This window comes from Hoplias malabaricus, chromosome X2, assembly GCF_029633855.1.
Source record: "Hoplias malabaricus isolate fHopMal1 chromosome X2, fHopMal1.hap1, whole genome shotgun sequence".
Classification (NCBI taxonomy): domain Eukaryota; kingdom Metazoa; phylum Chordata; class Actinopteri; order Characiformes; family Erythrinidae; genus Hoplias; species Hoplias malabaricus.
This window is the reverse complement of record NC_089819.1, coordinates 14,663,488-14,688,661: the sequence shown is the minus strand read 5'-3', so window position 1 is coordinate 14,688,661 and position 25,174 is coordinate 14,663,488. Positions and strand designations below refer to the sequence as shown.

At 42.2% G+C, this 25,174-nt stretch overlaps 1 protein-coding gene across 1 annotated transcript in view; it reads left to right on the top strand.

The window, feature by feature from the left end:
• Nucleotides 1-852: 852 nt before the first annotated feature.
• Nucleotides 853-25,174, top strand: part of LOC136677522 (whirlin-like) — an 87,651-nt gene continuing 63,329 nt past the window's right edge. The window contains exon 1 of the mRNA XM_066655092.1: nucleotides 853-1,599. Coding sequence (XP_066511189.1) covers nucleotides 853-1,599 — 747 coding nt within the window. The remainder of the gene's footprint in view (nucleotides 1,600-25,174) is intronic.

Here is a 25,174-nt window from a genome sequence, read left to right as displayed (position 1 = left end):
TATCTTTCTTTCTTGTGCCTTTGTCTTTCTTTTTGCAATGTTTTCTGATTTCTTTAATTTCTTTTAGTTTTCTTTTCTTCTTTCTTTCTTTCTTTCTTTCTTTCTTTCTAACTATATTTCTTTCTTTCTTTCTTTCTTTCTTTCTTTCTTTCTTTCTTTATGCTGACACATTACTATTTTTGACTTTTCTTGTCCAGTATAAACTGCATTTCGTTCAGGAAACGCAAATATAGTAACGTTCTTGAACACCGCACACGTTAGTTACGAGTGTAATCCACTGAGCCAATCACAGCGCAGGAGAGGCGGGGCTTGTCCGAATACGAGTGGGTAATGAAAAAAAAAAAAACAACAACCTCCACCGTGTTTCGCTCCAGTGTTTTCCGAGCAGTTTGCGGTGAGGGAGAGAAGCGCGGTCCCACAGCTCGGTGTTACCCTCTCGCTTCTGAAGCAGTTTCTTGAACCGGCTTCATTTCCACACTCCACCATTCACAGCTCCCCGGGACTCGGCTCGCAGCGCGGTAGGATATAATCGGTGCGACTCGTCGTGGGCAGCTTTAAGAAGTCCAGCGAGAGAGGATCTCTGGAATTACGTGTCCGGTCTCTCTGAATACGGTGTGTGTCCAGATTTGCAGTTCAGTCGGTCTGCCATCTTAGCTTTTTGAAGCTGAACAGTTTATTTATATCTTTGTTTGTCTTTCAACTTTAAACTTTACAGCAATGACTCGTGCGCCACGTTTTATTAAACTAGAAATGCGAATGAAACTTTAATTGATTTGTTTGTTCATTTCCTTTTTGTTGTATTTGTAGGAGGGCTTCCTAAGTGACCATGACCCGTGTTTCCCCGGCGGCGGGATGAGCGCCGCGGAGTTGGAGCGCGTGTCCCTGCGCTCCGCCGGCGCCAACTCATCATCTGCGGGCTCGGGTTCCCGCGCGCTCTCCGCCAACGTGAAGCGGCTACACGACGCGCTGCACACGCTGCTGGGCGACGCGGAGCGCGAGCAGTTCGTGCACTGCCTGAATGCGTACCACGCGCGGCGCAACGTGTACGACCTTGTGCGCACGTTGCGCGTGATTCTCGACACGCCGCGGAAACGCCAGCTCCTGCCCATGCTGCGCCTGGTGATCCCGCGCTCCGACCAGATGCTCTTCGACCAGTACACGAGCGAGGGGCTCTACCTGAAAACCGAGCCGCTCGCCTGCACCACCGTGACGGGACCCGAGAACTCGGCGATCCCACCGAGCGAGGCCATAGAGCCGGAGCACCGCGCGCGCGCTCAGTCCGTGCACTTCACACCCGCGCAACTACTAGTGCTGCCCGACTTCAGCACCGCGGCAGAGCGGACAGCTCCCACGCTCGCGGACACGAACACGGAGGCGGGGGCGCGCGACTCTTTGCGCCAGGTGACCCTACAGCGGAGCAGGAGCCGCGAGGGCCTGGGCTTCAGCATCCGCGGGGGATCTGAGCACGGGGTCGGCATCTACGTGTCTCTGGTGGAGCCCGGATCCTCGGCGGAGAGAGAGGGGCTGCGCGTGGGGGACCAGATCATCGCCGTCAACGACGTTGTGTTTGACCGCGTCACGCATGGAGACGCAGTCAAGGTAAGTGTGTGTGTGTGTGTGTACTAGAATGTGTGGTATATGCAGTGTATTTACAGTATGTGCAATAATGAGACCACTCTTTATTTTTCTGTAGTCTAAACAGCTATTAATTTAGAGACAATACATTATTCACTTACTTAAATACAAAGCAAGATAAAGTGCACAAGGCCGAATTCCTTAAACAGTTCTGAATATGATTCCCAGGCAGGTATAATGTTGCAGTCATAGATCTGGTTTGAATGGTGAATTTACCTTGAGAGATATTGAGAGATATATGTTGTCCCTGACCTGGCGTAAACCCTGTGTGGAGCACAGGTCGATAGTGAAAATTAGTCATATTCATATATTACCTTAATAAATAAAAAGATTTGTCTTCTATAAAGAATCCTCAGGTGTTTCTGCCTTTGCGTCCACTCACCAACTCTGAAAAGAATCAGACAAACACAGAATAAAAGCATCCAACACAACACATTCAACATTTGACGGTGAACTTTTTTCATCTTCTGTAGTCACTTCATCCTCATCACTATCGCAGTGGGTCCAGAGACTACCAGCAATCACTGGGCGCAGGAACATTTACCAGACCACTGCAGGGCATCACACACTCACCCAGTCACACTCACCCACAGGCAGTCCACCTACCAACCTCAGTTTTTGGACTGTGGGAGTAAATATAAACACCCAGAGGAAACCCACGCCGACACAGGGAGAACACATCAAGCTCCTCACAGTGACCGGAGATGAGGAATGTCCCCACAGGCAATGGAAGTGTCGCAGTCACACAGCTCCAGGGACCTGGAGGTTGTGGGTTTGATTCCCGTCTGTGAGGAGTTTGGTGTGTTCTCCCCGTGTCGGCGTGGGTATCCTCCGGGTGCTCTGGTTTCCTTCCACAGTCCAAAAACACGTTGGTAGGTGGATTGGCGACTCAAAAGTGTCCGTAGGTGTGAGTGTGTGAGTGAATGTGTGAGTGTGTGTTGCCCTGTGAAGGACTAGTGCCCCATCCAGGGTGTGTTCCCGCCTAGCACCCAATGATTCCAGGTAGGCTCTGGACCCACCGCGACCCTGAACTGGATAAGCATTACAGATAATGAATGATGAATTTGTGGTTTAGGATTCTGTGGATATAAATCTGTACTTGGACACTAAAGCTGGCCATTTTTCTTGTGTAGGACAGTATGTGTGCATAGGATCTGTGAGTGTGTGTGTGTGTGTGAGTGTGTGTGTGTGTGTAAGTTAAGGTCACCGATCAAAAATAAGCACTTCATTCTGTTTCTAATACTTGGTTTCATATCCACTGCCTTAATACTGCTGTCAGTCCTGTCAGGTAGGGATTATACCGGTGGAGATGTCAGTCTGTTTTGATCCACTCTTCCACAACCTGGTGCTAGCTCATTTCAGCTAGAGGTTGTGTGAGATATTGTGTCATATTTCAGTCTTTCACCTGCTCTTCCAAACTGAGAACTGGGATTGAGTTCAGGCCCGTTTTTGCTGGTCAGTCAAACCATCCCACATTCTCATCACATTCCTTGAAGCCATCAAAGACACCCTGCAGTGGTCGTCCTGGAATGTGGGAATATCAGTTCTTTGCTCTGCATGGATATGAAGCACAAGAGACTGGAATAATCCTTAAAGGCATCATTTTCATCCCCTCCACAAGTTAAGACATTTCCCTGGGGTCTTAATTAAATGTCCGTGACATGCTATTTTACAAAAAGCCACAGAAGGCTTCAGTGCCTGTTCCTTTAAATGAGAATGAGCCGCGGCTCAGTTCAGAGCGAGATCCCAGGAGTGAGGAGTGAGTGAGCAGAGACACTTTTACTTTAGCTATTAGCACTTTGTTCTCTTTTCCATTTTCATTTTCACTTGTGCTGTCACATAAACCTGGGTCCAGCGCTGGGATCGAAGAGACTGAAGAGAAGAGGTGGTGGGACAATTCTAAAGTGTCTGCACTCTAAGCAGCACAAAATCAGAACCACTCATCTTATCCCATGCAGACTTAGGCAGCACACAGATACTGACAGTGTGGCCTTATTTCACAGTGTGTGGGTTGGTAGGAGCTCCAGGTCCCCAAAAGTTGAATTTTTCATAATATGTCCCCTTTAATGCCTATCAGAGAGGCAACAGAGCAGAGTGAGTTCATGATGTCTAAGAGTGTCTAGAGGGAGTTAATGGAGCATTTTCACAGTACGAAATATTACGTGTGCTGTACAGGAGGGCTTTTAACGTAATCTCGACAGATAATTATATATCTGTAATCTGACATCTTTCTTCTGTAACTGTAAAGACGTACAGCTACATTTAAAAAAAAAATCCTGATTACATAACACCATTATGTCTGTCCATTATGTACATGTGTAAAAGGTGTGTGAATGGTGTGTGATATTCACTTTCTATATGATTATAGTGCCTTTCCCTAGCTCAAGGTCAGCACACATTAGGAATAAAGAAAGCAGAACCTTTCAACAGACGTAAAAAAATAAAAACACATAAGGGTCAACAGAAGACGGAGCGTATTACATGGTAAAGCATGTCAGTATGATATAACTTAGCCTCGGAGCAGCAGCGTGAGAGAGAAAATGGGGTCTTTAGATTTGAAAGCTGAGATGGGGGAGATGCTATGAAGTCTGTGCTGAAGCTTATTTCACTAAAATGTGTCCAAAAAATAAGTGTTTTGTGGCAGAAAGACTTTATTGTTTGTATTTACAATAAAAGTAATAAATATATAAACATTCATTGTCTGTAACCGCTTATCCAGTTCAGGGTCACGGTGGGTCCGGAGCCTACCCAGAATCACTGGGCACAAGGCGGGAACATACCCTGGTGTGGGGTAACTCACACGGACTCACACACACTTGCCAATCCACCTACCAACATGTGTTTTTGGAAACCCACTCGCACTCAGGGAGAACACACCAAACTTTTAGACAGTCACCCAGAACGGGACACGAACCCACAACCTCCAGGACCCTGCTGCGCCACCGTGCCGCCCCATACTCACGCATACTTTATAAATGATTTAACTCTCCTGAAGTGTGCATACATTTAAAGATATTGCCACAGTTCACCTGGTTGGTTTTTGTAATGTCTCATGTGTTGCTGATAACGTGGAGGACTCCAGTCTAGCACAGAACTGAAGAGAAAAGTACTGCCCTTCTTCACTGATGGTTCTTTTCAGCTGTTTGTTGTGGTTTTGCTTCAGGGGTTATGCACTTCTACATTCCACTTTAAGTTCGCCCAAAACTGCTCTGTTGAATTCAGGTCAGATGAGCACAACTTGTGTGCTTTTTTGCCATGTGTTGAGGGTCATTATTGGAGTATACCTTCCCTTTCAAGGACTTTGAGACCGGGAAACACGTTTTCATGTGGTATTTTAGTGTACACACCAGCGTTGATGATGCAGTCTATAAAAGCCATCTCTCCAACACCTGTAGAAATCATGTACCGCAAAAGTCCGATTCCTCCTCCATGCAGGATGCCACTAGGCAGATTTTCGGATGGTCCTGGCCAAAAGAGCTGAACCTCATCTAATCCAAACAAGTTTATTTTCATGTCATCTGACCAGAATATCTGCCAATATTCATCAGCCTTCTTTTCAGGTTCTTTGGCAAACCTCAGCTTTGCAGTTTTGTGCCTGTTTTTCAGTAATTGTTTTCTTCTTGGGCACCTTCCACAGAGGTTGACTATATGCAACATTCAACACACTGTCTGGGCACTCACTGAGATGCTAATTTCTGATAGTACGTCTTGTGCTAAGATGGAAGCACAGGGCCATCTGTTTTTCAGCAGAAGACTGTAAATGTGCATCTAATCATCTGTTGTGGATGACCACTGCAAATTTGCTTAACACTATAGCATGCTTCCTGATGACAGTTTAAGCTTATATTTACCTGTTTTACTAATGTTCTTGTATCCTTTTCCATCTTGGTGCAGATTTACAGTCTGCCCCGTGATCTGTCCGGCAGTTCTTTCCCGTGGCCTACATTGTGGAAAGTTAAAGGAACATTATGTATTTTACTTTAAATTTACAGTGTTGTGAGGCTTCACTGACCCGCAGGGAGAATAGAGCCTCTGTTGTTGATGCTCTGGGCTCAGCACTGCAGAAACTGCCCTATGTAACCTTTGGAGGAGGGTAGGAAAACACCCCAACCCCCCTCCCCATTGATTTCAATACAGTTCTGTAAAAATTAATTAATTCAGGGGACCAAAAGAGAGAAAAGAAAAACATACCTAGTGTTCCTTTAAAGGCAGAATAGGGGATTTGACTTAAAAACAGATTTCATGAAGTACTCTCTACGTCTTGACAGCAGTCATTAAATCAAATGCTCTGATAACATAGAAAAAGAGAGATTTTTTTTACATAATCCACATAAAAACTGTCCAGTCATTTCACTCAGATTGAACAATCACTTGCACTGCTACACAGATAAAGAAGATGGAGGTAGAGAAGGCTTCCAACAAAAAGAGGCTGGATGAAGCCATAGGGCAAACCAGAGAGAACCTCACTGCAGCTGTTGGGTGTTTTGAAAACACCTCCCTCTGTGTGACTTATCAAGCTGTGGGCACTCCTGTGTTTTAGAGGAATAGCTTTGGAACGAAGGCGGAATGTAGGTAGTGGGACATTTTTGGTTGGATTATTTTCATAAGCTGCCTTACACATACTGCTTTCTACACTGTAAAAAAATATCCGTAAAATTTACGGTAAAATACTGGCAGCTGTGGTCGTAAAATATACGGTCACGTTTTTGGCAATCATACATTTTACATTTAAGGTTTTGTTTACAGTATATTTCTATTAAAAAAACAGATATACACTGTAAAAAACATGGTATTTACATAAAAATAACAAAGAAACATTGTTTTGCTATAAAATTAACATGTAAATTGTGTGACAAATTAGAAAAAGCAGACTGAGATGTAGCCGTATTTAGATACAGCCGAACTGCGTCCTGTATTCAGCCCTTAAAAGGAGATATTGCTGAAAAGACTAAAGAAATGTTCGGTATCTGGGTGCCACACGCGGAACACAGGCTGATGGTGAACTTTCCTGACCAACACACGTCTCGACATAACATGCACAGAAACACAAACGCACACAGTGATCACCTCCAATGCAACCCAAAATCAGTAAGTCTCAAAGACAGAAAAAAGCAAAGAAACTCTGAAAATCACAGAAAATATGGAGAAGCAAAGCATGCTGGGAGCTCCCTAATGAGTCTCAGCTCCTCCTAGTACTTGGACACTTGTACCAGCCCTAATGGTTTGTGTGTTTAACAGTGAAATAATGTATATTTTACAGTAAAGAGATGTAAAAAAAATGTATTTTGGCTGATAAAAGTATTTACAATATTTCACTGTTACAGAAACTGTTTTCAACCTTTTTAGAGTTTACAGTCATTTACTGTCATGGTTTTACAGTTTTCCACCGTAAAATTCACAGACATTTTTTACAGTGTACAAATTCACCTACCCCAGCTTTAGCAGCTTGGTTTGCATGCCTATGTAACAGGAAGTCTGGCCAACAAACAGGCAGCCTATGCAATAAATCCTAACTGGAGGAGACTGCACAGTTGTTCTCACTAGTGTTGTACTTTTGTTTTGATTTCTACAATAAAGCCTGTAATTTCAACAGGGTCAGTTCAACATAATTATTATCATTATACATAACAGCACATACCCTGTTTTTCAAAAGAACACGAATGTAGTTATTGTAAAGGGGAGCACAAGTGAAATTGCAACAGAAGTCAGTACACCTTGTTGTTTTTTCTAACGCTTTGTGTGTTGCTGATAACTGATTGAAGCTTCTTTGAGATGGAGGACTTCACTCTAGCACAGATCATCTCAAGAGAAAGGTACAGCCCTTCCCCACAGATGACACTTTTCAGTTATTCTTTGCTTGAGGAGTTATGTGTGTCTACTTTCTACTACACATTGCTCTATTGTTTTTAAGTCATGGTGGTTTTAATACCTGTGTGCTTTTTTGCTGTGTTGATGATCATTGTTTTTGTCGTATTCCTTTCCTGTCGAGCATTTGAGACTGGGAGACATATGTCCATCTGGTATTTTAGTGCACACACCAGTGTCTGTGACTTGCTTTTGTCAGAATACCACAAGGATCAAACAACACAGCCCTGTTCAAAATGACCGGTTTCAGCGCTTGTTATTTTAAAATGGAGTGAGTCACAGCTCAGTTCAGTGCAAGCATCCAGGAGTGAGGAGTGAGTTTGTTTTTTGTCTTTGTTTAAAGTTGTCTTTGCGCTCTCATATAAAAGCACTCATATAAAATCAGCACAACACATTTTACCCCGTATTATTTCACAGTTATCCACAAATGATGTGGATTTTTTTATGTGGAAATTATGTACACAGGCAAAAAAAGGACTCATAATACATCCCCTAATATGAAATTTTAATGATATTGAACAAGGATATGCTTCTCTTTGTTAAACACTGTATCTACTTAAATATCCTACATCCATTCTTGTCCTCTGTTCCCTATAAAGAGCTGATTAGAAAGAAGGCACCCTCACACCCCCCCAGTTTCAATCTCATAAAAGCTCTCAGATCTGTTGGAGCCATAATCTGAGTCAGAGGCCTGGTCACTGGCTTTGGCAGGACCGTGATCAATGTTTATTCCGTCCACTTGATGACACAGTGGCCTGCTGCTGCCTCTGGCCTTTCTCCTGACCTCAGCTGCCGTCCCTCAGGCGCTCTTACAGATTGGCTCTGCTCTCACATCTTGGTCCCTATCTTGGCCTTTTCTCTGGCCTGTTCTGCTGTGTTTTCATGGGTAATTTCAGATAAGTGGATAATTCAATTAAAGTGGCCCTTCGGATACAACAGAGCTGGACTTGTTTGCAGAGCATTGGCATTATGGCAAATTTAATCAGCTTTAAAACCCCACTTCAGATGTCTATGTGCAGAATGTGGATACTGTAGTTAGCCCAGGGTGGATTCTGTAGTTATTACATTTGTTAGATTTCAGCTTGAGCCCAAAGCACAGTAGTGCTTACATAATGCTTACAGATAGTGAGGTGTTCAAGTGGGAAATAATGACAGACATCTCTCATTCGCGCTCACATTCTCTCTCTCTTTCTCTCTCTCTCTCACCCTCACAATTTCTTTCTTTCTCTTTCTCTCTCTCTCTGTCTGTCTCTCTTGCTCTCTCTCACCCTCACAATTTCTTTCTTTCTCTTTCTCTCTCTCTCTCTCTCTCTCTCTGTCTGTCTTGGTCTCTCTCTCTCACCCTCAAAATTTCTTTTCTCTCTCTCTCTCTCTCTCTCTCTCTCTCTCTCTCTCTCTCTCTCTCTCTCTCTGTCTGTCTCTCTTGGTCTCTCTCTCTCACCCTCACAATTTCTTTTCTCTCTCTCTCTCTCTCTCTCTCTCTCTCTCTCTCTCTCTCTGTCTCTCTGTCTCTCTTGCTCTCTCTCTCTCTCTCTCTCTCTCTCTCTCTCTCTGTCTCTCTTGCTCTCTCTCTCTTGTGTGTGGGCTGGCGGCAGTATGTTTGTTTTGCAACACTGAATCGAGACTGTGTACATTCTGTCTTATTCTCTCTCTCTCTCTCTGAATCTGAATTTGACATTTTTCTGAGTAATGCAAATCCTGTAGCACAGCCAGGATTCAATTCTCGTGGCCTGTGAAGCAATTGTATGGCAAGCAGGACTAATGCTGGAGAGAATATCTCAATTACACGCAAGCTTTGTGCTAATGCAGCCCACATCAATTACTAATAGGCTTGCATTCTTCAAGCAGATGGCTCTGAATATTCACCCAAAAATCACTCAGTCAGGGTTTTCACTGCAGTATCGGTGTACAGTTGGGTCTGTGTCTGCAGCTGGGTTCTTATGTATGAGATCAGAATGTAAGATTCATTTTTAATGAGTTAATATGTAGAATATGATTTGATATCTGTTCAAATTAAGGCACCTATAGACATTACAGCATTCGCCAGTTTTTTGATATGGGTTTATTTTCTTTCTAAAAGCTAAACACCATGGAGCCACCTGCTGTTTCATGGCGTGTGAAGAAAATGCTGGACTATACCTGCTCTAGCACTCAGGCCTTATGTTGATCCCTCTGAAGATTTAGATTTATTCTTGTGTTAGTAGCGCTGTACCTCAGGACGGCTACATTACTAGCCACTCCATCTTGATTACTGGCCCCATGCGGAGGGATTAGTGACCGCTCATGAGGAGTTAGTGCCTGCTCTTTCCTGGAAATGTGTCTAAATAAAGACACCAGAGGTGATCAGGGTGCCTGCCTCTTTAAGAATAACACAGCACTGTTAAGGGAAAGCATTACATCCACTTTTTTGTGTTTTCTTTTATCAGTGTTTTCTAACTATAATGCCTTGGATGACATAAAGGTTAATTCTTCATACATCTTTGGGAAAGCCTTTGGTGTTAACCAAATTTACCTGGGAGTACCAGAAGGAGTGTTTCCTAGTCTTTAAATAGAAAGCACCTAGAAATGTGCTAGCACTAGCACAACCAAGCAGCACTGTAGGATGTGTGTTTAAATATGTAGAGACCTATATAGTGATGGTTAGAGTTCTAATTTTGGCCAGAGTGTTCCTTTAAAACGAATGTGAAAGTCAAGATTCTCATGGTGGTGACTGGAACAATGCCTCCTAATTTTCATTCAACCACGAGCCTGAACTGGATAAGCATTACAGATAATGAATGAGCAGTTACATTCATTCATTATCTGGAACCGCTTATCCAGTTCAGGGTCCGGAGCCTACCTGGAATTATTGGGCGCAAGGCAGGAACACACCCTGGAGGGGGCGCCAGTCCTTCAGAGGGCGACACACACACACACACATTCACTCACTATTATGGACTTATTGAGTCGCCAATCCACCTACCAACGTGTGTTTTTGGACTGTGGGAGGAAACTCACGCGGACACGGGGAGAACACACCAAACTCCTCACAGACAGTCACCGGGAGCTGGACTTGAACCCACAACCTCTAGGTCCCTGGAGCTTGTAAATGTAAAATGGTTACAAACACTTGAACTGATGTCATAAATGTTTTTTTATGTCTGTACAAAAGTTGGTAGACACCCCTGATAATTAGGGTATTGGACTTCCTGTGTGCACACAGTGTAATCTCAATGGAAAAACAGTGCCAACAGAAAGCACCATTGTACAATGAATCATTCATGAGTTCATTCATTTTCCATAACTGCTTCGTCCTGATCAGGGTCACTGTGGGTCTAGAACCTCCCTAGAATTAATGTGCACAAGGCAGAAAGACACTATGGACAGGGTACCATTCCATCACAGGGCATTACTCTCTCACCGTCTCTCACAAACTCACATCTGTGGACAATTTCATACAGCCAGTCCACCTACCAACAGCTGTGGGTGGAAATTGGAGTACTCGGAGGGCACCCACACAGACACAAGAAGAACACACAGAGCTCAGACAGTGACCTGAGGAAAGGATTGAACCCAGGACCCTGAGATTCTGGAACTACTTGTCACTGACACTACCTTTTGCACATGTAAATTCATAACACTTATATAGACTTATTGCCTATATGTATCCACATAATACAGATACATACATACACTAAACAGGTAACAGAGGTCAAACTGAAGGTCCTAAATTACATGATCACAACGGCTGAGCTGTAACTGAAGGCATTGTAATAATGATCAGAGTGAACTACGTTGCTTTAGAAAATCAGATATGATCTGCCCATCAACTTCAGTCTCAGTTTAGGGGATGGACATAGTATTGTTTGCCTGAGTGGGTTACAGAACAGATCTTTGTCACTGGCGCATCGATCATCAGCCCCGTCAGCATTCTTTAATTAAATCCAACCTGCACCGGCAGTAGAGCAGAAGAACTCCAGTGTCTGGGAGTGTAACTGTTTCTGGGTAATTGGGTTGGCACGTTAAGCTAATAGAGGTGTAGAAAGCCGCTCCTGTTGGGACAACCATACTTGGCTATTCACCCAGCCCATTCTGTTCCTCATCAGATGCTAAATAATTCAAAGCATCATTTAATTAAACAGGTCCTCTTTAAGTGGAAAAGCAGTCTTCTTCATGCTATAAACACTGACACCTAGTGGCCTGGATGTGTCAGAGATTTTGTGCTAAAAGGTTTTAAACATGGCCATCCCCATGTTGGAGATCTACACTGTGGTTGATTAATGTGTGTGTTTTTTCTTATGAATCTAAGAATAGCAAGTGATTTTTCAAAAATACTATTTTTTTGTTCATTTTTGTTGTAAAATGTACAGATATTTTTAAGGCAAAGCAGGCACACCAAGATACTGTGGGTGATGCTTCTCTTTCTGCATGACCCTACAGAGCTCAGCAAGGACACACAGCTTGTGTGCTGTGGGGTGGGCGATTATGAAACAACCCAAATAACACAACATGATCTCCTTAATCACTTTAATTGCTGCCCTGAAATGAGTCGATCTTCTGCTGTGATACCTTCAGCGCTGGCATGTTGTGTGTCGGCTGTCACTGTGCAGCAGCAAAGATGGGTTAATTACATTCTCTTATTAAAAAACAGCTTACAAACGTTCTTTTAATTGGTGATGCTAAATTAAGGCTTATGCTGGCTTCCCGGAGTAAACAGTTTTCAGAAACAATACAGCTTACTCATAAGCAGTGGGCTACTGGAGAAAGACCACACTTTTTTCATTCTATTTCAAGTCCAAACAGCTGTGATCTACAAGTACAACTGGAAAAAGAAAAGAAAACCTATATTTAAACATAATTATACAAAAACCTCCAAAACAATGTTTAGGATCATTTCTTTGGTAACATTTTGTAATGCATTTTAAGCTCAGCTTCTTAACAGTTAATTAATTAATATCCAGCAGTTAGCACTGAAACAAAAATTGTTTATAAGAAAGCTTGAATATATATATTTTTTCCATGAATTAGACAGGCCATCTTAAAAACAGTTATTAAAGGGATCGTATTATGAACAAACATGTTGGATTCTCAACACATTTAGTAAAAATTTATAAAGGATCTTAAGATAAACACTAAACCACTTGTATGCAATTCCTAATGAAACCTTTCATGCTGTATTTTATACATTCCATGAGCCACATTTTAAAAATTAATCTACCATTATCTCCAGTATTCAGTTAAACCAAAATGGAGGAAAAGAAGAATCAAAGTAAGTACAGTGGAACCTCTACTAACGAACTTTCCAAGATACGAACCCGTCATTTGAATATTTTTTGCCTCCACCAACGAACCATGACTCTAGAAACGAACCCGAGCCTCCGCCGAGCCGACGGCTGGAAATGGCCACTGACCCCAATAGGCGAGTCTCCCAGCGCGCCCAGACTTGAGTGAGCTTTTAAGATTAGCAAATTGTAGTTTTAGCAATTTAGCATTAGTGTAAATAGCAGACATCGAAATCCGTGCTAAGTTAAGCCGTATCTACGCTTCGTCTCCCCCCATTCACCCACCTACTCTCCGTTATTCCACCCACCCCCACCTCCCGTCATACAGCCAGTGCCTGTGTTACTCCTCCAGCCAGTCGTCATGTTTTCAAGGTAGCAGTAGTTAACCACTTAAAACTTTATTATATCTTTTTTATTATTGTTTCCACTGTATTTCTTTTTTATTTTTAGTGACGCTACATGTATTTTTTTTTTACTAATTTGAGAGTGTTGTAAACATATATCAGTGCAAAAAAGGTGAATTTCGGGGTGGGGTCTGGAACACATTAATTGCTTTTCCATTATTTTAAATGGGGAAAATTGATTCGAAAAACTTTTCCACTTATGAACGGATCAAGTTCATAGGTAGAGGTTCCACTGTATTTAAAAATTTAGACAAACAAGAATTAGAAATGAAGGTCAGCAGAAACCACCTACAGAAAAAAAATTTTTCAAGTTTGATTTTTTTTCTTATGTAGAAACTAGCAGTATTTTAAGAACAATAACCACCTTTAATATTCTTATTTTAGACATTATAGATAGTAATTCAGTTATTTAAACTGATCATTTTAGAGGCTTACCTGGATTATACTTCACTGTAGGACACGTGTGAGGCTTTCATAAGGTTAAATATATTTTAAAGTATACTAATTGTTCTTAGGGGGCGGCACGGTGGCGCAGCAGGTAGTGTTGCAATCACACAGCTCCAAGGACCTGGAGGTTGTGGGTTCAATTTCCGCTCCTCATCTCGGGTCACTGTCTGTGAGGAGTTGGTGTGTTCTCCCTGTGTCCATGTGGGTTTCCTCTGGGTGCTCCTGTTTCACTCAACAGTCCAAAAACACATGTTGGTAGGTGGACTGGTGACTCAAAATTGTTCATATGTGTGAGTGTGTGTCACCCTGAGAAGCACTGGCGCCCCCTCCAGGGTGTGTTCCTGTCTTGCACCCAGTGATTCCGGGTAGGCTCTGGACCCACCGTGACCCTGAACTGGAAAAGCGGTTATGGGCAATGAATGAATGAATGAACTATATTTTATTTATTTTAAGTATGAAATCTCATTTAAGAACAATTTAAGTGTTCTCAAACGTGATTAAAGAACAATTTCGTTCTTTATTTATATTTACATCTGGCCCTGGAGGCTATCATCCCACAAACTGTGAAACAACACAGCCCAGTGAGTTTTGTGTTGTTCAGCTAAGTCAAAAAGCATGGAATTAACACGTCATTTTGATTTTCTTCTGAATCTTCCATAGAGTGCATACACTTTAAAACTGTCCTACATCTGAATCTCTCTAATCAATGTACTGGACTCGTGACAACAAGTAATGCTCCAACTGGCTCGAATGGACAAGAAACAGTTGGGCAAAGCTGGGGACAGACTTCGCGATTTTAATTAAATACACTTTTTATTAAAATTCAAAGAATGTCTCTTCACTGTTTGCTAGCTTTCTGGTCTGTTTACCGCCATCTTTTCATGAAAGTACCCACACACTGAAAAAGCCTCAACACTTCACAGCTCAAGTTAAAAATGGGTTTTTAAACTGAATAAAAGTTTACAGACAAGTTCAACTTCAACAACAAAGTACAGTCAACTTCTTACTCACACCTGTACTTTCACCTTAAAAATGTATGAGTGTCTGAATGAATCCAAACAGCAGGGCGAGGGTTGTTTTGCTCTGAGAACAGTAGTTTTCCAGAATCAACTACGTTCCCTTTAAATAGGGGGAAGACTAGTCTGTTAATGTAATCCTGGCGAGACACAAGGTCTTTTGAGGTTAAACGGTGAAATTCAGGGTTTCTGGTGCAGCATATTGAGTAGTATGGGATTTCAGACTAAGCTCAATTCTCTTTTCACTCCCTGGGTGGTCTAACCCCCATGGGCTTGCAAGTTTCTCTCTTATAACCATGTGTGAACTGAGGCCAGAGAGTGTTAGCCCCTTTCTTCTGGCACGTAGGCCTTATCTTGATCCCAGAAAATCTCCATCTGTAAATTTAGCTACAAACTATGAGCTCCAGGTGCCCTGACTCCATTCACTGCAGTTTTTCTGCCTCCGTCCATCGGCGAGGCATCAGCCCCAGCTCTAAATCTCATGGCTTGGCAACAAAGCGGCGCCAGTTTGTTCTGGGCGCAAAAGGGAGCATGAGAGAGGATGCCAGAGTGGGGAATGAGTCTGTGGAAGATAACATGCTTCAGTTCATCAAACAGAAGCATGGGATCTTTCTTTTTTTCTTTTTTTCCTTTTTTTTTTTGGTAAATGTAGCTTCACTGTACGGAGAGGGAGATATAGAGTAAGGGAGAGTGAGGGCCGAGGTTGCTGGAAATAGAGTTTTAGACAGCTCTCCTCACTGTTGTGGGATATCGAAAGCTAAGGTGATGGCACAGGAGGCAACAACAGTTGAATCCTGTACTGGAAGCTCATTGCTATGGATTGAATTCAGTCCCTCAGCCCTGGAAGCTTCTGGTAAAACAGTGGGGGATGTAGACCAGTTCAGGTGGAGCAGTTGATACACAAATGTATGCACATAAATACTCACTCTCGTTTGCCAGAGGTAGACATTGCCTAATATGCAGTACCTCTGACCACATTTTAACACTTCTGTCTCTAAAAATAGCCTGTACCTTGAGCTTGCCTGTATATTTCTGTTAAAGAATATATTGAAAGATCTCACACTGAATCAACTCCATCAGATCAAATGCACATGTGCAATGCCAGGAGTTGGCAAGGGTGGGGGGTGGTGGGGGGGGTACCAATCCTTCCTTCATTAGACTTTATGCATTGTTCTCAGGGAAGACAGACTCCATTCATTGCTTCTTGGGTGAGCAGTAGTGCTATTTATGATCCAGATTTAATCAAGCAACATCAGCGCCATCTTCATTATCTTCATCATCATCTTCTTCTTTTCCGTGTAATCCATTTCCGGCATCATGCTGGCAACAGGGCAAACAAAAACGCTGAGGCATCCCTGCCCCTACAGCTTTCACATCTCCTACTGGATCCCCAGGAAGTCGTAGGTCAGCCAGGAAATATTGGTCAGTTTCAGATGTCTGAACCACCACCGCGTCTCAACGGGAAGGAGCAGCAGTTCCTCTCAAATCGCTGAGCTCCTCATCCCAATCACAGAGAACTCCTATTGGCTGCTTGTATATGCGATAATGTTATTTCAGTCATGACTCAAAGCCCATGGCCATAGTTGAGGGTGGGGGCATATTTTACCATGTTTGTCCAGTACAGGTGCAGCATCACTCATGAACAACCACCCCCCCCCCCTATTTATCCTGGGGGGTTCTCACCTCACACCTGAAGAGAGCATGCCATCTGGGACATAAACATGGCCAGTGTGACACAGTAACAGATTACACTACTATACTTTTGGCTGAATGCAATCAAATCCTGACAGAAATATTCCAGTACAAAAGCATTCCCAGAGTTATCTATGAATACTGTTGATTTCAGGAGAAATGCTGGATGTCCAGGTGTTCGACCATATGTAAGATTTACCCAGTAAACAGTCTACTCAGTAAATACACACCTGATTCACCATGGACTACTAGTATGAGCGGAGCAGTGTGGTCAATGTGAATAATTGACATGGCGCACACATCTTTTCTTGCTGAAGGACAGTGAGATCTCTGTAGCCCGCTGAAATGTCCGCTCCTACATGGAAATTACCTCCTCATCTTTGTCTCCAGCAAAGTCCCTGCGCTGGGAATTTCAAGCATTATCTGTAATTAATTTTGTCCATGAGTGTGTTGCGGCTCATTGTTTCTCACTGGGCGTGGATCACTTTGAGGCCTGAGCACGTACTCTCAGGTTTGTGTGACTGAATGGACGGAGGCTTTTGTTGCCGCTCTGTTGTCAAACTTTATTGCCACCGTTTTCGCTTGTTCCTTCCTATCTGTGCTCTCCGTCATGTCCGGCCTTCTGCTTTTTTCCCCCTACCTGTCATCCCCAGAGATCAGCCCAGTATCTTTCCTTGTACTGATTCAGAATACAAAGTCAATGTTTGTTTCTCTCTCTCTCTCTCTCTCTCTCTCTCTTGCTGAGGTGGGGATCATGCATTTTGGATCCTGTTATTGATCAGACTTGTTTGATTTGTGGTATGAAGTGAGTATGTCCTGAACAAAACATTACATGTTGCTTGTTAAAATAAAATCTGTGCAAACTTAGCGTCTTTGACTTTCAGACAGGGCGCCACGGTGACGCAGCAGGTAGTGTCGCAGTCACACAGCTCCAGGGGCCTGGAGGTTGTGGGTTTGATTCCCGCTCCGGGTGACTGTCTGTGAGGAGTTGGTGTGTTCTCCCCGTGTCCGCGTGGGTTTCCTCCGGGTGACTGTCTGTGAGGAGTTGGTGTGTTCTCCCCGTGTCCGCGTGGGTTTCCTCCGGGTGACTGTCTGTGAGGAGTTGGTGTGTTCTCCCTGTGTCCGTGTGGGTTTCCTCCGGGTGCTCCGGTTTCCTCCCATAGTCCAAAAACACACATTGGTAGATGGATTGGAGACTCAAAGTGTCTGTAGGTGTGAGTGAGTGTGTGTTGCCCTGTGAAGGACTGGCGCCCCCTCCAGGGTGTATTCCTGCCTTGTGCCCAATGATTCCAGGTAGGCTCTGGACCCACCCCAACCCTGAACTGGATAAGCGCTTACAGATAATGAATGAATGAATGACATTCAGACAGAAACATGTATAATAGCATAAATCCATCCTCACAGTCAAAATATTTTACTTCAGAAACTTTAAAGCTTTACATTTGTTGGTTAAAGTTGAATTACAGAGTCCAGAGGGAAAAGTATCAGCTGAAATATAATGTTTTGCTGCGAGTAATTCTGTAAAGCCTTAAATAGTGATTTAACATTCAGAGCTGTTGGCTGGTCTGGCTCCATGTGCTGGTTACATGAGTCACATTAGAAGAGGCATATCTCCCAGCGGTGTGACACAAATCTTATTCCATAACATACTCACAATCATCAGATAAATCTGGTCAAGGAAATGGACCCAGCACAAACCAATTACAAAATCTTCTTCCACACAATTTGTGCAATCACACATTTCGAAGCCGCCAAACTTACAGAGTTCAGGTTTAAGATAAGTTCCCAAAAATGAGAAGAAATGAAGATAGCATCCGGGAAACATCAGTTCCATACACTGACCCATTTACTAAAACTCTCTCTCTCTCTCTCTCTCTCTCTCTCTCTCTCTCTCTCTCTCTCTCTCTCTCTCTCTCTCTCTCAGACTGCATCATTGTCAATAGAAATTAGCTCTATATACATATCATTCTGTAAGGTGCATGTTTCTTTCTGTGACACCACAGTGAATAACACTGCAGTGTGTATTTCCTGGTGCACATCTGACTGACAGGGCTTTTTAGATCACTGCCCTAATTTACTGCATTTGACAGGAAATCAACTCTCTGTTGTTTTCTTGGCATTCGCTGATGTTTAGCTACTCACTCATATGTCCCTTGCGTGTTGCCCAATCGATATTGTTAAGGTCAGACGTTATGCCTTTAAATGAGGGTCAGGAAAACAACTTTCCTTTAAAGTCTTCTGCTTCTGTGTCCCGAGAGTAAAGCTTACACCAAACCATATTTACAGGATTTAATGTGGCATGATGCAACAGAAAATCCAACTGAAATCTGAAAGGGCGATGAGGAGAAACATTAAGCAACACAAAAGCCCCCAAAAGTAAATATTTGTCGAAATGGAAAAAGGTAACTGAAAGAAATATTTGCAAAAATTGCATTTCTCATTTGCCTTTTCTACGTTTAGACAATTTATTCAAAATCTATTTGCACTGGGCATGGTGACCTTAGACACCTGCTCTAAAACGTCCCACTGTGTCCCAGTGTCTGTGGACGAATGATTGGCTGTAAATTGCAGTCAAATTGATGAAGAAGTTGGGGAAGCTACAAAATCTCTCTTATCAGATGCAGAAAGAGGAGAATAACACTCGGCTTGGATGATTGCTGATAATGATGATGATCTGGATGGTCATTTAGGAAGACTAAGCAATCAGTTCAAAGTAACTTTTGATGTGAGCTGATGGAGCCGGAATAATGAAGAACAGACACACAGTGGCCTATAAAAACTTTGAAAAGCATTTCAACCATTACATTGTACATCTCTTTTGGTTGTGTCACTTATTTACCTCCAGAGGATATACCTCTGGATTTACCTCTGGACGATGATGATATAGAAACTAAGTTCCATATCCAGCTGGTTTTAATTGATCCCAGGTTGTGAAGTCACAACCATTAACACATTCAGTCTACAGCAATTTGACCCCAGCTCATTCTTACTGAAGTTATAGTTATAGTTTTTGAATTAGTGGCTGAGGGCCAATCAGAGCTGAGAATCTGACAAAAACATTTATGTTAAGATGCACACAAACCTCATAAGTATCAACAACTATCATAGTGTCACACACCTCCTGGGTCCTAGAGTTGGGGGTTCAAAACCCAGCACAAGTCACTGTCTGTGAGGAGTTTGGTGTGTTTTCCACATGTCTGAATGGAGTTCCTCTGGGTGCTCCTGTTTCATGCCACAATCCAAAAAAAACAAAAAAACACAGGGTGGTAAGTGGATGGTGTATTCAAAAAAGCGTCTATATCCGTGAGTATGTGATGCCCTGTGACAGACTGGTGCGTTCTTCAGGGTGTGTTCCCAGTGAATCTGAGTAGGCTGCACACCCAATGCAACCCTGAATAGGATGAAGTGGTTACAGAACCTCATGAGGAAGAAAAAGGTAAAATTAAGGAAAATATTGGCACTATTAAAACATTTCACCCATTGAGAAAAACACTGCTTGTTTCATTCCAAAAACTCAAAGAAAGAAAATGTTAGGAGGCTTTAGTGGATTGATGCTGGTCGCTGTTGCTTTTGCTTTCTATTTCCTTCTCTCTCTCCTCTCTCTCTGTATTTAAGTGTGAGTGTGTGTGTGCGTGTGTGTGTGTGTGTGTTTGCCTCCCTTTTATCTCTTTCTCTGTTCACACTCAGAAAAAGCAATTTTCGGAGCGTGGAGAGTGGCTCGGTCTTGATCACTAGGTAAAGTTTTCAGTGCCTCTGACTGCCTCGAGGCCCAGTGACCCAGTTCTGATTAGCCTCTCATTTCTCTAAGAGAACTATGCACATAGCTGAAAAGAGTTTCCCACAATGCAGTTCTGAAAAGAGGAATTAGAGGGTGTCTTGCTTGCTGCGGAAGAGCTTTCTGAAGGTGGACTGTGGAGTTTGACTTTTATTCACATTGCAGTGTTGGACTGTCATCGTTTTTAATGTGCATTAATACAATCAGACTTCTCGTACGGGACACATTCTGCATCCTTTCTATTGGTCCATTCATTGTGAAATGTTCACTCAAGATAATGGCCACACAAATATATAATTAAATACTGGTATGCCAGTTACCCCTGTTGGAATAATAATAATAATAATAATAATAATAATAAATAATAATAGCAGGTACATTAACCCGAAGTGCCGAAGCTTCTGTGTGAGTGTGGCTTCTTTTTTATGACCTTGTGTAATAGACCTATCTGTCTTTATGTGAAGAAGACAGTAGGGGAGAAATAGTAAGAGGCAGAGAGAGATGCCTACAGTTCAGTCCAAGGCCAAAGAGATGTTATGAAAAGTGAAGAAGAGAGTGAGGGAGAGAGTTTTGAAGTAGAGGTGAAAAGCACCCTTCTATGCAGATTAAAAGTGACAGCCAATTTACCTGCTCGCTCCAGAACACACCCATCAGGCCTCTACCCTCGTCTGAAATGAGACTCTTTTAAAAAGTCTGCATAACTTAAAGCAGGCCTCCAGCTAAAGGATAAATATTCTCCTTCTTCCTATCCACAGAACACACGGGTCAGATCACGGAGCACCTCATAGAACTGGCTTCTAACTGATACTCTCACTCATGCACTCGCACAGGTTGTAGGTACTGCACCACAAGGGGTGCTATTCAGGGCTTCAGCTGTTAGCTCACACTGAACTATTTTCTGTTGTTTTCTCTACTCTCCACTACTGTAAAGTTGCAGTTCTGAATGATTTCTGACAGTGATACTATAGAAGGCATAATAGAAAGCCCAATACATATCTATCAATTGCTAGCCTGGGTTAGCAAAGCTAGCAAACCTTTCACGGTAAAGCAGCTCAAAGAGGAGGAAAGTTAGAATTTTTCATGAAACTGGTGATGAATTGTGTGCTACTGCATTGTTACTGTGATTGTTGAGTGTAGTAAAAGTACATAAAAGTGTATAGTGTGGTAGAAGTATTGCTGTACAAATCAGTATTGTTGTAGAAGATGGCAATACAGTATACAGCAGTCCTGCAATGTATAAAGAAACTTTACAGGTGAAGCAAAAATCATACCTCTTCATTATAAAATAAAAGACAGCTGGGACTTGGTAATTATGCTAATAAAACTGCAAAATATTAAGATTTAGTCTCTGGCAGTGACAGTATAATGACAGTGCACTGCATGGTGGTACTGCCGTTTATAGAAGCAGTGCAATAGATGGTAGTAATGCAACATATAATAATAAGAGTGTGAGAGAGAATGAGAGACTCTCAAAACAAAGTCCTGCACTCAAAGTCTGCTCAAGACTCTCCTTGTCTTCACATTGTATTGGAGCCCATTCACGAAACAATTCCCCTATATGTTGCGGGTATAACAACTGGTTAAATGAAGAATCACCTTGTTTTATAGTTAAATGATATGTTGGTTTTATAAACTATGTTGGTTTGGTAAAACATATAATGATTTACTATTTAAGATTTTGGTTTAGTAACTACCTTCAAACCTTCAACACAGCCTTCCCTACTCTCTCTCTCTCTCTCTCTCTCTCTCTCTCTCTCTCTCTCTCTCTCTCTCACTCTCTCTCTCTCTCTCACTTTCACTCTCTCTCTCACACGCACACACACACACACACATATACACTGAGCAACCCACATGTCTCTCCCTCACATACACAAACACTCACCTACTCCAGGTGAGCTGTGTTTAGGAACACTTCAGTTCAGTTGGTTTATGAGGCCAAACTGCAGCAGTGCATTTATAGAATAACAGCACTTTTCTCTCACTGATAGAACTCTCTCTTCCCCTCTCTCTCTCTCTCTCTCTCTCTCTCTCTCTCTCTCTCTCTCTCTCTCTCTCTCTCTCTCATTGTCTATATAGACTGGGTCACTGCATTTAATCATAAGTCACATACACACAAACCTTTGCTCTGCGTTAATGAATAAAACTACCAAAATAATGAAGCAGCTATGTTTTAAAATCTAGGTCATGCTGTTTTTTTTAGGTCATCCAGCATGTTTTCCCAAGGAAGATGCACTTTTTTAGGGTTGAAATGTAACTTTCCAGCAAGCTGAAGGCATTTTTAAACTAAATTTATAGTGACAGTAATGAATGCTATCAGTATGTTAATGTTGAGTTCATATTTCATATGCTTTCCTTCACGCCATGTAAGCATTTAATGGGACGATAAACATTCCAATTAAAAATGAGAATACATTAAAACATGTACAATACAAATGCCTTAAACACGTACTTACCTTATTCCTCACCACAGATGCTGCCTCAACATCAGGGTTCTCTTTATTTGAAGATTTTATTTTTCAGTTCTTCAGGATGGCCAGCATTGGTATGGACATCTCATTAGAGCTCTCGATTGCTCCCACAAGGACTGATTCACTGCATAATTTATTTGAATAACAGTTCATGACTCCCTAAATTCCCCACTAGAAGGGATTTAATCAGGCATAACATTTTGAAGTGGAACTAAATATACCCTATGCAGAGTTCACAGACCTGACAGGAGCCACATCACCAAGTTTTGTACCTTAATTCCGCTGTAACTGATAGACTGAAAAATACAGTTTTTTATCGCAAAATTCTAACAGCAGAAATTCTTTGTCTTATCATTGATTTCTGTCTGATATAATTCTAGGCCTAAAACTAGTAGTTTTAACTTGACTTCAGTACAGTAAAGTTCTGTGTAAATTGCTTTCACAACCAGACTGCAGCCCAATAAACATTATCACTCAACATCTGACTCAACAACTTCCCTAAATCTTGTGGCCCCCTTCCGGTCATTCAGTAAACCACTAAAACACTTGTCTGTTCACCAGTATGACATATTTGGTAGATGTTTCCAAGAAAAGAAATTCCCTGATGCCTTGAAAGTAACTGAAATATTACTCTACCACTTCGCCTTAATCCAGTACACACTGAATATTCAGTTCGTCCTTATCTCTGTCTCCAATTTCTGCTGTTTTCCTGAAGTGCAAAAGCCCTACACGGCATTTTGAGAGGACTGGTTCCTTATGTTGATTACGGTAAAAACCCTGGCCTGAACTGACACAGTTTCAAAGTTGAAAAGCTCAGTCGTGACGTACATGGTTTATTTCGCACATGATACATTTTCTAGAATTGAATCAACCAATATATTAACAAGTGTGGGCCCTACGTGAAGCTTTAATGGATTGGCATAGGATATTTTACATCTAATGACTTTCACTGGATGGCTCTTTAACCCAAATATTACCTGACAAATTTCTGTCCAATTAATTGTGGCAAATATCTATAGCATGTAGACTGTAGCCCAACAAAAATGAGTTTGAATGCCACTGAAATGTCACACAATGATCATCTTAACCCAGCTGTAGCTTGACCAACCTGTGTGTAGCCTGACCAATTTCTTCTAAAGATCATCAGTAGCTCAAAAAAGCTCTGGTTAAACCTGATTTTATCTTGACAGTATAATCTTTGCTCTTAAACGGAAATGAAAACAAAAATGAACCACATAAAAATGACACAGTCCCAGTGGCAGAGGTCAAAAATGCTAGAAGAAAAGAAAAAACAGTATGTAAGAAATATGTCGACTCATGAGAATCAACCAAACCAATCTCATAAGCTTTGAAAAATATATGACCCTCTCATAGGTTCATACAGTTTACAGAACCGTACCGCAGATCCTGGCGATAAGAAGCAAAAAACAGCCCTTCTGTGGCTCCAAAGGAACTGCCACCTTTATGTTTTAAAGTGTGTCCCCTGTTCTGACTTTCCCAAAGTCAAAGCTGCGTTTTGGATTTCCTGCAGTGGTTCTGAATCATTTATAATGGAGTTTGTTGTGTCTCCTTGCTTGTGTCCCTGGAGACGTGCGTCCTGCTCCAGAAGGGCCACAGAGTGTCCGCAATTTCCCCAGGGAGGACGAGGGGAAAAAGAAATAGCTTGCACTTGAAAACCAAGTGTAGAGAAGAGGGAAAAAAACGAGAGCTGGATTTATTTTGGAGGGGCTGCACTTTCGTTTTCCTCAGTTGACAGACGGGAATGTTATGCTGCACCCCGAAGAAGTCGTTATGTAACTTATTTACTGCTTGTCCACACACCGCAGGCCAGAGCTATTCTGAAAAGTGGACGGATTTTACTGCACTCTCTTTTTTCCTCGAGAAGTTCTGCCTATGACAGGTGCACAGCTCTTTTTTTCTGACTGAGCCGTAGTGGACAACCTACTTTCCTCTTCCCGGCGGCTGTTAAATGGTGTTTCTAGGTCTATGGTCTACTGGGGGTAGTGAACATACTGCCGTGGACTGTTCTGGATCTGTCCACTCATGCTCCTCTCGCTCAGAGTCAAAAGCCGCATAAAAATGCAGGACACAAAGGGCTCTCGGTTCAGTATTTATTAAATAGTGTTGTTAGAAATTTGAAGTAAAATGCAAAAATCCGAAGGTCTTTTATTTTGAAATTTTGAGCTAAATTCATGTTTGTTCACAGTGCAGAAGTTGGTTACCTGGATAAATACATACATACAAAACTGAGGATTATTGTTTATCTATTTGTGTAATGCATGCTGGGTATTGTAGTGAGTGAACACTGATAAACAAAACAAAAATGAAAATATTATATGATTATGAATCTTGTCAACAAAGATCATGTGAGAAATGATACTGTGTTATAGAAGACCACACAAAAATATACAGATCCAGATTCAGGTTTCTTAATTATATTTTTATTTTCTCAAAACCTCTCCCATTAACAGTGCTACTTTCCATAGTGTTTTGGTTTAAAAGTCCCTAGTTTGACAGGTTTTTGTCTGTTAATTTATTTCTACAGCATGCCATCAGTCTCTTACTGTATGCCACTCACTCAGCTCTGGCAGTGAGATGCATCTGGAATTTT